This window comes from Helianthus annuus, chromosome 11 (genome assembly GCF_002127325.2).
Source record: "Helianthus annuus cultivar XRQ/B chromosome 11, HanXRQr2.0-SUNRISE, whole genome shotgun sequence".
Lineage (NCBI taxonomy): Eukaryota > Viridiplantae > Streptophyta > Magnoliopsida > Asterales > Asteraceae > Helianthus > Helianthus annuus.
In genome coordinates this window covers 169,234,742-169,248,979 of record NC_035443.2, presented here as the reverse complement: position 1 = coordinate 169,248,979, position 14,238 = coordinate 169,234,742, and the positions used below count along the sequence as shown (strand labels likewise).

Below are 14,238 nucleotides of genomic sequence, written 5' to 3'. Positions count from 1 at the left end.
TTTGCTTCGTTTTATATTTGAGTTCTCTTTCTTATTCGATCTTCCTTTTTGTGTAGCTTGCTGATCGTATTTTGCATTCGACTGAGCTTGCAACATATATGTTTGAGTTGGGTAGGGCGGCTTACAACAGTGGTCGGAAGTTTGGGTATGCTGAGGGCAAAACCGCGGTCATTAATAAGGAAAAAAAAGATTATCATTTTGATCTGTATAAGGAAGACTGTGAAGGTGCTTTTACTGCCAAACGCAAGGAATTTTCAACCCTTGAATTCGCTGTTGTTCGAGCTGCAGAGAAGTTGGCTCGCAAAGCGGATGGGGTTGCCTTGTTAAAGAAAGCTTTGGGAGAAGACGGTGATGCAGCAGGAGGTGCTGGCACAAGTCAAACTTGATTGACGAGTTCCGGCCTGTGCGCCGTGTATGGCCATGGATAGGCCTGTAATGTTGGCTGTTTAAGACAATTTTAATTTTGTTTACCTGTGGGTGTATATACATGATCTTCTGGTGAATGTTTTTATCGCTTGCTTATGTTTATGCGAATTTTGTTATCGTCATAATATGTGCATGTTTAATTACTTTGATCAGGTGTCACGAATGAATGATGGCGCTGACAGGTGATGTTATGTTACTACAACGTTTTTATTCTGTCGTTTGAATGTGTGCGCTTATAGGTGACGTACGAAGTGATCGAGTTGCAGGTTATTGTGTGGGCTCAGCTGTGTTCAGCCTTGGGAGCATTACAATGTTTAGTTACCTTGCTATCGATATTTTCGTGTTTATGTGGGCACGAAGTTATATTTTGGTGTTTTGTAGGATTTGGTTGTGTTTCTGACCCGGCTGTTCACTTGGTTGTGACGAGCCTTGGAGGTCTACAACGTTTCCTATGGTCGAGCCATTGATGTTTTCGTGTACGCCCAAAGTAATAAATGCAGTTGTCACAAGAAATTTGCATGAAATAAAAGTAGCCAAACACTTCTTGTATTAAAGTAAATGTGTTGGCTGTACGCCCTTTACGATTACATGGTTGTGTTACATGTAGCACTTTCGGAGTTTTTGGGCATTCCAGGTTCGTGGAACCTCTTTGTCGTTGATGGTGCGTAGTTTGTAGGCTCCCTTGCCGAGCACTGCATCGATTATGTACGGGCCTTCCCATTTGGGAGCCAGTTTTCCGGGCTTTTCTGCGTTGGAAGCTTCATTGTCCCTTAAGACATAGTCTCCCGGGTTAAAAGTGCAGACTCGGACTCTGGAGTTGTAATATTTCTCCAGCTTCGTTTTGTATTTGGCCTCGTTGATTGCTGCCATCTCTCTCCGTTCTTCTAGGAGGTCTAGGTCGATCCTCCTTTCTTCTTCATTGTTGATTAAATTCATGGAGAGCATCCTTGGAGATGGCAGCCCGATTTCTGTTGGGATAACAGCTTCAGACCCATAGACCAAACTGAACGACGTTTCGCCGTTGCTTGTTTTTGGCATTGTTATATGGGCCCACAGTATGCTGGGTAGTTCGTCGACCCAGCCTCTTCGTTTCTCGCCGAGCCTTGCCTTGATGCCATCCACGATGCTTTTGTTGACTGCCTCTACTTGACCATTCCCTTGTGGGTGTGCAACCGAAGAGAAGGTATGTTCGATGTGTAATTCTTTGAACCATCGCTCGAGGTCGTCTGCTGTGAAGTTAGTTCCGTTATCGGTGATGATTCGGAGAGGCAGGCCAAAGCGGCATATGATTTGTTCCCATATGAATCTCTTGATGACCGCCGAGGTGGTTGATGCGAGTGCTTTCGCCTCTACCCATTTGGTGAAATAGTCGACTGCGACTATTATGAACTTGACTGCCCCTGGTGCTTCTGGGAAAGGGCCTACCATGTCTATGCCCCATTGCTGAAAAGGCCATGCAGTTGTTACTGGTACTAGTTCATTTTTGGGGCGCATGGTCTTTGGTGCATGTCTCTGACAGCCGCTGCACTTTCTCAATTCCTTCACGGCATCAAGATGCATCCTGGGCCAGTAGTATCCAGCATTCATCACTTTTGCCACCACCATTCGAGGCCCGTCATGAATACCACAAATTCCTTCATGCACTTCCCGGATTAGGTAACTTGCGTCGTCGGCGTCTACACATCTCAGTAGTGGGCCAAGATATGACTTTCGGTACAGTAGCCCGTCTGCCATCTGATAATGTTCTGATTTGTACTGGATCTTTCGCGCCTCGGCTTTGTTTTCGGGAAGTATCCCTGACTGTAAGTACATGATTATCGGCGTCATCCAGGACGTTGTTCCTGTCTGGATGACACTTACTTCTCTGAGTGGCACGGATGGGTTGCTCAAAACCTCTATGCGCACATCCTTTGCTAGGTGCTGGAAGCTTGTTGATGCGAGCTTGCTTAGTGCATCTGCTGGCTTGTTTTCGCTTCGGTTTATGTGGTGCACCTTGTAGGAATAGAAGGTTTGCAGCAACGTTTTCGCTTGGTTGAGATAGAGTGCCATTATATCGCCCTTGGCTTCGTATTGGCCGTTGATTTGGCCTGCTACTAACATGGAGTCCACATACGCTTCGATGTGTCGGACCCCCATTTTGATCGCCAATCGTAAGCCAGCCAGGAAAGCTTCGTACTCTGCTTCGTTGTTTGTGCTCTTGAAATCCAGGCGTATGGCGTATGTGAATTCGTGTTTGTCAGGGCTTACCAACCTCAGCCCTGCGCCTGCTCCATCTTCGTTAGATGCACCATCTGTGTACAACAGCCATGGTTCTTCTGTTTGTTTTTTCTCAGCTTTCTCCATCGCTTTACATTCCCTTTCTTTGTCATCTGGAACTTCTGTCATAAAATCTGCCAAGACATGGCCTTTGATCGATGGTCGTGGTCTGAAAACCACGTTGTGACCTCCCAGCTCTATTGCCCATTTGGCTAGTCTTCCTGATATCTCTGGCCTTGCAAGGATATTTCCAATGTTGTAGTTTGTTAGCACGTGGATGGTGTGATTGGCAAAATATCTGCGCAGCCGTCTTGAAGCGTGAATCAGTGCAAGGACTAGCTTCTCCATGATTGCATATCGGGTTTCTGGATCGGTCAAGGTTCGTGACACATAATAAACTGGTGTTTGGACACCTTGACGATCGACGAGCAGTACAGCCCCGGCTGCCCTATCGGAAGCTGGGAGATAAAGTACCAAGGGTTCTCCTTTGTTTGGTGCGGTTAGAGTTGGCAGTTTGATGAGGCAATCTTTCATCTCGCGGAACGCGTTTTCTGCTTCCGGAGTCCATTGGAACTGGCTTTTTTTCATGCAATTGCGCAAGGTTTTGATGAATGGGAAGGATTTTGCAGCGTGATTAGCTAGGAAACGATTGAGTGCGGCTAATCGTCCTGCTAATTTTTGCATGTCTTTGATGTTTGACGGTGAAGGCATCCTTTCTATGGCTTGGACCTTTTCTGGATTTACTTTAAAACCGTCTTTTGTGACGATGAAGCCTAAGAACTTTCCTTCTTCCATTCCGAACGAGCACTTTGCTGGGTTCAGCTTGATACTTACGCTGCGTAGCGTGTTGAAGGTCTTTTGGATGTTGACCAGCATCGTGCCTTCCTCTTTGCTCATAATCACCAGGTTATCCATGTAAACTTCTATGTACTTGCCAATGGCGTCACTGAATGTTTCGTTCATTAACCTTTGGTATGTTGCACCTGCATTCTTCAAGCCGAAAGGCATTTTGGTGTAGCAATATAGCCATGTTGGCGTGCGGAATGCGGTTTTATCTTCATCTTGAACGGCCATTTGAACTTGGTGGTACCCTTTGTAGCAATCCAGAAAGCACTTCCACCGAAATGTTGCCAAAGAATCGATTTTCTCGTCTATGTCTGGTATGACGTAGCAGTCGCGGGGACATGCCTTGTTTAGATCTTTGTAGTCGACACACATTCTTCAGCTGCCGTTTGGTTTCTTTACCATTACTGGACTTGCTACCCATGTTTGGTATCTGACTTCTCTGATGATTCCTGCGTTTAGCAACTCTAACACTTGTTCTTTCATGGCGTCGTGTTTGACATCGCCTAAGTGGCGTTTGGCATGCACCACCGGCTTTGCGTCTTCTGAGACATTCAGACGGTGTTCTGCTATGTGCCGTGGAACACCAACCATATCGGCAGGTGTCCAGGGGAACACGTCCATGTTTTCGTGCAGCAATTTTTTGAGCGTCGCGCGCGTTAAGTCAGACATGGCGGGCCCCAGGGTGACTGTTTGTTCTGGGTATGCGCTGTTCAATACCCATTTTTCTGCCTCTATGCGCGGTGCTGGCTTGCTTGCTTTGGCTGGTCTGATTTCATCTGTTGCTAGAACTTCTTTACTTGCATATATCAGCGCAATGCCTGTTTCAGTGGGGAATCCAACAGCGGAATGTGGTGCAGAGCAGATCATACTGAAGTCTCCTTGGGATTCTCTCACTAGGAGGATGTCGTGTCTTGAGTGTGCCGGCAGGACCATGAATGTGACTTCTTCAGTTCTTGAATTTCTTCCATCCGAAAGTAACACCGGGAATGATATTTGCCCTAGGGGAAAGACGGCTTCGTTACAGAAACCAGTCAGTGGGTAATCGACTGGCTCTAAGCGCGCTTTGTCCTCTTGGTCAAATTGATTGAAGCACTGTTCGTATATGATATCCGCGGTGCTCCCCGGGTCGATGAAGATGTAGTCTGTTTGGTAGTCGTCAATCACTCCTGGGATGACTATTGGTCGCTTTTCTCTTGGACCCACTCTAACAACTGGAAAAATAACTTGCTTCTCGCGCCATGAATCATCCTGCGCGCGCTTGTTGTAGTTTTTTCTCGGTCTTCGTGGACCTCCATGCACCATGTGGGTTTCTAGCTTTCTGAGCTTCTTGTTATCTGGCCCTTCGTCTCTTCTTTGTATTTGGCGGTAATCTCGTTTTCCCCCTTTGACTAAGTGAGTGAGCTTTCCATCCCTTAAGGCTCTTTCAATTTCCTGCTTCAGGCTGAAGCAGTCATCGGTGAGGTGACCCGTATCCTTGTGGAATTCACAGTAGAGATTGGGATCTTGACCCCTTTTATTGCGCATCTGTAGGGGTGGTTTGAATTGGTGGTTTTCAGTGGCCAAGACTTCTGACGGGGTCTTGGTTAATGGCGTCCACTGTTTCTCCCTGTTTTCTCTCTTTACTTTTTTTCTGTGTGCTATCTGGTTGATTGTGTGCCGCGCGTCTTCTCTTGGTGGGCTTCTTTCTCTATGGCTGGAAGGCCTCCATGACTGGTTTCTTCCTTTTTTGCCATATCGGTCATTGGAGTTATGTGCGCGTTGACGGTGGTCATCACCGGTCAACTGTTTGTCTGTCTGTGCTATTGTTTTGGCGGCCTCAATGAAAGTTTCCCAATCTTTGGGTCCTCCATCTCTTCCTTTCACGCGCTTGATCAAGTCGTCACACTTGACTGCCCTCATGAAGTGTGCGCGCATCATTTTTTCTCCCACATCCCCAATCTCTAAGCATTCTTTGTTATATCTTGTGATAAAATCTTCCACGCTTTCGTGGTCTCGGCGCCATATGTTTAGACAATCTGTTGGGTCTCTGGCGTGCCTCCGCTGTTGAGAGAAGTGTGCCAAGAACTTCTCTCTGAAGTCGACCCAGGATTTAATTTTCTCTGCTGGTAAGCTGTCGAACCATACACGCGCTGCACCCACGAACGTTTGTGCGAACAGGTGGCACCAAGTTGGTAGGTTCCACCCACCTGTTGCTCCTGCGCCTTTGAAGACCTGGAGGTGATCGTCTGGATCTGTCAATCCGTTGTATTTGCCAACGTTGTGCGGCAGCTTGGTTTTGTCTATGGCAGCTGTGGCAATCTCTCTGATGAATTTCGAATCTTTGGCCATGTCCTCTGGGCGATAGCTTAAGGTATAGTCATGCTCTGCTTTCGGGTTGTACCCTGCGCGCTTTGCAGGCTTGTATGCTTCATGTTCTGGGTGAAGTCTGCTAAACACCGTGGTTTCCCCTTTGTACGTTGGGTCGTCTTCCTCTTCATCCCATTCTGTATTCATATTGCGCGCGCCTAAACGAGCTTGGATCGGTTTTCTTTGCACATTGGGGTTTTGCACAAAATTGCTTTCTGTTTCACCATAGGTATCGCGCGTGTCGTGCGCGCTTGGCCTTCTCACATTTTGAGCTGGTCCTCTCTCCGGGCGTAGATTCCACGCGTTAGTCTGCTGAGTTGTATGTGTACTCAGAGACCTTGGCGGTGGAGTTACGAATGCTGACTGGTTAGCTTGTGCCTGGAGTAGAGCTTGCTATGCGCTGAGTTGCGTATAAACGAGGTTTATGGATGCCATCTGTTCGGCATACCAGGAGGCGAGAGTTTTTCCTTCGGGTAGCCCCAAAAGTGCAGAGTAATTGAGTTGTGCTTGTTCCGATGGAGCTGAGGGGCCAGCACCATGGCTTGGTGTCAGCACTGGTGGTGGTGTCTGTTGCAACACCCCGGTCGGAGTTTGGAAAGTAGCTCCATTTGTGGTTTGAGTGATGATCCTTGCTGGTGGTGTTTGGAAAGTGGGTCCAGCTGTGGTCTGGTTAAAAACCCTGGACACACTCCCAAAGATAGAAGGAAAATCATTGTTCAGTTGTCCCTCTTGGATGGTTTCGTTCCTTTGACCCCTTTGGACGTGTGCTGTGTCCGAAATGAGATCAAAGGAAGAAACTTCTCCGTCGACTGGGTGTGAGGGAGTTTGTTCAGCTATTTTGACGAGTGTTTTTTCAGTAGAGAAAAGAGATGAGATTGGTTTTGCAAAAAGCGGATGGCGCCAATGATGAAACACCGATTAACACAGGGCTTATCGATGGGGTTATTTCGTCTATGGGGTTCAACCTCTTTTCTTGCTCGTAACAATGGCTGGAGATCTGCAAAACAGTAAACACCGTTAGTCTCGTTAAGAGGGGGAGAAGGGGGTTTCCCTCTTAACCAGGCTCCGGCGTGAGAATAAGTACTGTTCTGAGGGAAATAAACAGTGTGTGTATAGGGTGAGTATGGAGAGAAAAGGATCCTGAACCTGAATGATGAAGGGTCCTATTTATAGCCGGAGGGTGAAGAAGGAAGGAGCAGCTGTGCCACCTGTGGGCGCGTGCCAGTTGTCCGACCAAGGGGAATATCCTCTTGGTCTGCTCTGTCACGGCAGGTGTAGTGGTACACGTGGTGTCGTTACATTTGTCCACGCTGGATACCTCGTACTGGCGTCGTCAGCCCTGCTCCCTGATTTGCCGCAGGCCTATGTGGCGTTCTGCGTGTGGTGACACGTGTCGTCCTTTATGTCGGATAGGACATCTTTGGTGCTAGCTGCGAGTCTTCCAGAAGTTTCTAGAAGCTTCTGGATTGCTTCGCTGATGTGGACGCCTTGTATGCTCAAAAGTGGTGTGGTCCCTGCCATGTAGGCAGGGAATTGGGACCATACCTCTTCACAAACTATTGTTGATTTGTGTTGCCTTTAATGCTTTAGATAAAAGTATAAAACAAGACTACCTAAAATGAAAAATAACATGGGTGGAGGGTTCAAATGAACAGAATTTTTGTGTAAAAAGAAAAAAGGGATAACTTTGTTAAATAGTAACCAATTTTAATGAGTGTTCCAATTAAGTCACTCATAATTATTTTTGTTCCAATTAGGTCACTAAAGTTCACTTTAATCCTAGATATTTTACCTAAATAGAAGGCCATTCATCCTAAATGACATTTATTTATGTTTTCCTTTTTTTTAATATGTTGACATGCCTTGTAATTACAACAAAAATTTAAAAACTACAAAAAAAACTTTTTATGTGTATTATTATTTAGAGTTAATTGTCAAAATCGTCCCTGAGGTTTGGGCAGGTTTGTCATTTTCGTCCAAAATGACACTTTTGTACCAAATTGCCCCCAACGTTTGTAACTTTTTGTCATTTTCATCCAAACCACTAACTTATTTATTTTTTCTGTTAAGTTGAGGATATTTAGATGAAACTGACAAATATAAACCACAGGGACGATTTTGGCAATTTACTCAAACTCTTTTAAATCTCTTATTTAATTAATTTTGTTACATATATAATAAAAAGGAATATACATGCAATTTTTATATGAAAAAAATAATAGCTTTGTCACATAATTTTTATAAATTTTCATCCAACCACTAACTAAGTTAATTTTTCTATTAAGACGAAGGATGTTTATAAACTAAAACATAAACTAATTTCTAATTTTTTATATAGATCAGTCTTATAAAAATAAAATCTACTTGAACCTCTAAATTTTATAAAACTAAAATGCTGGTGACCTTATTGAAAAGGGTCAAATAAAAAAATCTTATCATATGTACCAAGTTTGTAATTCATCTTCTACTCTTTTAAATTCGTTCCTAAGGAAAAACAACGTATCGTTACCAAATCTTAAAATTACCCACCAAAGTGTAATTATAATGCTATGAACCAAAAATTTCTTTACTCAAGCAACTCAGAATAAGTATTAGCTAGTTACCCTCATAATCTTAATTAAATAAATATTTTATTTCTACCAACATATTTCATAGGTGCATAACACATTTAAAAAATATGTAACTTTTTACAATTTTTTTCTATCTCTACAACTGGTAAATACTAAAAGTTGTAATCGATTGTTTTGTGTTGCACACCAATGATGTTTTCTCTTTATAAAACTGATTTATATAAAGAAGCTGTAAATTAATTTCTGTCTTAATTTATAAAATTTAAAATATCCTTTACCTTAACAGAAAAAATAAACTGAGTTAGTGATTTGGATGAAAATTTATAAAAATTATGCAACAAAACTATTAATTTTTTTTTTCTAAAAACTCCACGTATATTCTTTTTTATTATGCAACAAAAATAATTAAATAAAAGAAATTAAAAAGGGTTTGAGTAAATTGCCAAAATCGTCACTGTGGTTTTATATTTGTCAGTTTCATCCAAATATCCTCAACTTAACAGAAAAAATAAACTAAGTTCGTGGTTTGGATGAAAATGGCAAAAAATTACAAACGTTTGGGGCAATTTGGTACAAAAGTATCATTTTGGACGAAAATGGCAAACCTGCCCAAACCTCAAGGACGATTTTGGCAATTAACTCTATTATTTATTTATTAATAATTAATAATTAATAATATTAATATACGCTAATGTGGATTAAAAATTAATTATATATTAAATAATTATACAACAAAAATCTCATATGAAAACCTTTTCCCTGCAATTTTCCATCGTAGATGCCGGTGAAGCATAATCAAAGTTCTAAATTGATGACAGCAAATAATATATTAATACTTTTTTTTTGCTAAAGGAAAAGTAAAATCTATGATATTTTCATAAGGACATTAGTTTACATTCTTTTGTGTGGTTTCAATGGTAAGAAACCTACTTTGAGAATAATCGCTCCGGATGAGTGGTAGGGTTTATGATGTAGGATTTTTTTTTATTTGAATATGGAACATCAATCGATGATCAGTGATGTTTTGAATTGTTTATTTGATCTATTTTGTTAATTAATTATTTTAGCATGTTTATAAAAGTTAAATAAATATATAAATGTCACATAGGATAGTTTACCTGCTATTCAGGTAATTTATATAAGATTAGAACATAAAATAAACTTTAATGACTTAATTAAAACAAATTTTTTTATTAGTGACCTGATTAGAACACTTATAAAACTTGATTACTATTCTATGAAATTTTTTTATTAGTGACCTGTTTTCTTTTATTTCATTTAATGTTTACATTTAATTTTAATGTAAGGGTATATTTGTAAGCTTACATAGATCATTAATTTCTAATCAACCTCTTTAATAGCTAACTACATTAAATTTGTAAGTTATTTTCAAAATATATTTTTTTCAAAAAATTTAAAAAAAAAATTGAGAGTAAGACAAATTGCTAGGTGTGTAGGATAAATTACGAGTTGTGTAAGATAAATTTAAATATGTGTAGAATAAATTTCGAAAATGTGTAGGGTAAGTTTTTATTTGTGTAGGCAAAAAAATAGTGTAAAGAATGATAGTTTTTATGACCAATTAATTAGTTAAAGATAGTAATTAATGAAATGAAAGAAAACTACTTAATATTTTACAATTGTACCCTTTATTCTTTTTCTTCTCAATTAAATTTTCTTCCCAAATGAATCTCCCTCTATTCAATAATCGATAAGAACATCTCCAACGCCTCTACGTAAAGAAGATCAGTGGGTCAACGTGCAAGAGAAAAAAGGAAGGGAAAATGGGCATAGATGACGTGCAGGGGACAATAGGTGAAATCTGTTAGAACAAGCGTCTACGGTTTGGAAATGCAGATAAGAAGAGTGCAGCCGCCATGAGCTTCTGGCTTGAGACCAACAGAAACTTTGAAAGCATCTACGATTCAGAGATGTGAGAAATAGTGGAGAATAGCCACCGGCTATGAGCCTCTGGCTTGAGACCAACATAAACTTTAAGACCGACACAGAGAAGAGGCCATGACAATGCTATACACATAGTTGTACCAAATGGCAACTGGTTCTTGTATTTTCTAACTAAACCTTGCTGGTTCTTGTGTTTTAGTTATACTTTTTATCTTTAACATCATACATTTTAAGGGGAAGGTTCAAATGAAAACCACTAGTTATTGTGAAAACTAGAAAACTAACTAAAACCCACTAAAAGGAGGGGGGAAGACTTTTAATGAAGGAGGGGTAAAATTGGAACAAAAAATATATAACTTTTCAAACATTTCCCATTTCTCCATACGTTATCATTTTCAAACAAAAATGGCACCATAAGATCACAAATTTTCTTATCTTTCATTCAAGTATATTCGAGCATATTTTTTATGACATAAAAAAAGATTTATGGTGTCGTCTTGTTTTCAATACTATTATTATAGTAGTGCACATGTGCAATATAACATGTACTACAATGTGCATTACATGCTTAAAATTAGTTTTTTGATTCTAGTTTAGCTTTTAGGGTTAGTTTTTTTAGAGGTTTAGGATTAGGTTTTTGGGTGTGGGGGGGAGGGGGGTTTAGGTTTTTGGGAGGTGGGGGTGGGGGGGGTTAGGTTTTTTTCGGGTTTATGTTTAGGGTTTAGTTTTAGGTTTTCCGTATTAGTGCACATGTGCAGTACAACCGAAAAATTTTTTTTTTTTTTTTTTTGAAAATTTTTTTCCATATATAAAAAGTAGCGATTTTTCTAAAAAAATTGTAAAAAAAAAAAAAAAAAAAATTTGTATGTTTTTTAGGTTTTTTTAGGCTTTTTTAGTTAGTTTTCGAGTTTTCACAATAAAAGTGGTTTTCATTTGAACCATCCCCTACATTTTAAAACCAATATGAATAATCTTACTAGTAAACTAGTACAGCTGCCATTCTTAATCTTCTGGTATGGCTTTCAAAACAAGAAACTTTTGGTTTGCAAATAACTCTTTTAAAGCATGTATTATCTTTAATAAATAACAAAACACAAGAATGTTCATAGCATCTACTAATTCAAAACGATAACGAACAGCCATAATCAAAACCGAAACAGCCTGCTAACACGAAAGGATTCAAGTACCGACCTCACAACAACGTTGAAAGAAAAACAGACAGGGTACTTAAAAGATGCGAACCGGCTTTCCCATTGTTGTCTTCAAGTACAAACATCTCACCTGAAACCCATATAAATAAATATCAACTTACATAGCTGTTCAAAAATTAGAATTAGAAATAAAAACAAATTTGATCGATTTAGAACTCACATTCTGCCAGTTCTTCTTCAACAATGAAACAAGGAAATTAACGCTCATCTGCACGTTTTGGAAAATCTGTTTTTCCTCCATGCTGCAGTTACCGACAGCAACTCCCATGCACAACACCTTTTTCAGTTGAAACTTAACTGTCGCCTTGGTTTCATTCACCTTAGCCTCAAGAGATTCTTGGTGACTAACAAGTGTCGGGAACTTTCCTGAAACAGTGGCATGAACAGAAATATTAAAACTATAATTAAATGAAACAGGTTAAAAAAGACATAATTCAATCAATTTAACCGAATTTTGGTTTTAACCGATACAGACCTGCCTTGTTTAGACCAGGGCCCAACAAACGAGGAATTTGCTTGATAACGGATTCAGAAGCCAAAAAAGCCTGGTGTTTCTTGGCAAGCTTCTTCACTAGCTTCTTATTCTTGTTGAGCTTTTTGAGTCCTTCAACATCCATGTATTCAAGACCAATCTTTTGAGCCTGTAAATATTAACAAACATAAAACATAACTGATTAGGCATTTGAATGTCATAAGTTTTAACCAAGGTTTATAACGAAATAACAGAAATTACCTCTTCAACATGCTGAGCGTCTCCAAGCATGCAAACCTTCAACTTTGGGCGAGGAATGTGAGGCAATTTTACGGTACCGCTGAAACGCTTGTCCTTTTGTGGGTCGTAGTTCTTGAGACCGATCTGAAGCTCGATAGTCTCGGTGAAGTTACGCTTCTTTTCTTTGGCATCTGTGGTGATTTGGGTAATGGCTTCCCTAAGGGCTTCACTCTGAAGCTTACTGTCAAATATAACATTCAAATGTCAGAAAACAATACCAAATCATATATGATGGAATGTGTGTGTATATATAGGATGGGGTTCTAGAGTGGAGACTAGTGTATTTGTGAACTGAGTGAACCAATCCTGGCCATTGATTTACATCATCAAATCGTAAAATACACTAGTGTATTTTCATCGTCAAATCCTGGCCATTGATTTACACTTGTGTATTAATAATCAAGGGCTAGGCTTGGTTCACAGAGTTCACGATCAAGGGGGTTGCTCACAAATGAACCTAACCCTATATATATACACAAAGAAAAATATTGAATGTTAAGATGGAATAATTGAATTCAAAACTCATACAAGTTACAAAAATTCCAACATGATAATTTTTAAAAATAGAAGGCAAACCAATTATCAGAAATTAATAGATCTAATAGAACATCGACAACTCTAGAAAAAAACTGTTTACAGAAATCAAAACTACAATAGCTGAATCTATACACGTACCTCATTTTTTGTTACGTGTTCCTTCCTGAAACAACAATTAGAAAACAAACGATCAATTTCATCTTCTACAGCAAAAGTTAAACACAAAGTGATCTAATTCAATGCAAATGCAGATATAGGGCTAACTTATTGAAAACAAAACATCTAAACAGACACACGAAAACAAGAACACGTCGACATAATGAAGAGTGTAAATTCGTTCAAGCAAATAATAAACAAAATAGATGCAAATAACAAAACAATGAGAATGACAGTAATGCACAGACAACAATTAGAGAATAAACTATCAGTTTCATTTTTCAACAACAAATCATAAACATACAGTGATCTAATTCGATACAAAATACGGACATGAGGCTAAATTAACGCACACAAAACTTCGAAACATCACGAAAACATGAAAACATTTCTATTTATCATCATTTAATCCAAATACAGCAAACAGATGATTCGTGTATATCCAATCAAACAGTTACGAGACGAAATCAACGCAAATAACGATCAGCTTCATCTTCAACAACGAAACATAAACATATAGTGATGTAATTCGATGCAAATACAGAAATGGAGCTAACTTACGGAACTAAAAACGTCTAAACAGGCACGAAAACATGAACATATTTCTAATTATCATCATGTGCTTAAAATATAATGAAGCGTGCAGATCAGATCGAGTAATTACGAGACGAAATAGATGCAAATTACAGAAGAATGAAGATGTTTGTTTACCTTTGGTAGAACCCGAACCCTAACCCTAACAGCAGCGCCGATGAAGTTCGAGAAAGAAGAGCGGCAGAGTTATATGACTGATCTTATCAGCTGATAGAAAACGAAACCCTAATTGGGTCCAGAGGCCCAAATCAGGTTGGTTGTTGGGCTACTCTTTATAAATTTGTAAGTGTAAAGCCCAAGGGTTTTACCAAACTACCAAGAGTAATTGAGAGTTAGGTATCACGATTAACATTCATCTAGATTTAGGGGCTGTTTGTTTACCTTTTAATGAGGTTTTTAATGGTTCTGACCTCTTATTAGTTTAGCATTTAATGGTTCAGACTGTTTGTTTCATGAGCAGATGTCTGAATGGTTCAGAAATTTGTCTCTGAATCATTAAGTATTATACAGAGTGACCTCTAATCTGAATTGGTCAGACATTTCCTCTGAAGGGTTCAGACCTCTTGCTGGTTCAGCACTTAATGGTTTAGCACTTAACCATTCAAAAGTTGTCAAACAT

At 39.6% G+C, this 14,238-nt stretch overlaps 2 protein-coding genes across 2 annotated transcripts; both read right to left on the bottom strand.

Annotated features, from left to right (window-relative positions):
- Positions 1-1,568: 1,568 nt before the first annotated feature.
- LOC110888737 lies at positions 1,569-3,900 on the bottom strand. Its single transcript, XM_022136248.1, has 3 exons — positions 3,330-3,900; positions 1,852-3,140; positions 1,569-1,775 (listed from the first exon to the last, which is right to left on the bottom strand). The coding sequence occupies exons 1-3, from the start codon at positions 3,898-3,900 to the stop codon at positions 1,569-1,571; spliced, it is 2,067 nt and encodes a 688-aa protein (XP_021991940.1).
- A 7,491-nt stretch (positions 3,901-11,391) lies between these two features.
- On the bottom strand, positions 11,392-13,872 carry LOC110891034 (60S ribosomal protein L10a-1). Its single transcript, XM_022138697.2, has 6 exons — positions 13,737-13,872; positions 13,008-13,032; positions 12,294-12,513; positions 12,036-12,201; positions 11,721-11,926; positions 11,392-11,630 (listed from the first exon to the last, which is right to left on the bottom strand). The coding sequence occupies exons 2-6, from the start codon at positions 13,010-13,012 to the stop codon at positions 11,577-11,579; spliced, it is 651 nt and encodes a 216-aa protein (XP_021994389.1). The 5' UTR covers positions 13,013-13,032; positions 13,737-13,872; the 3' UTR covers positions 11,392-11,576.
- Positions 13,873-14,238: the final 366 nt, after the last annotated feature.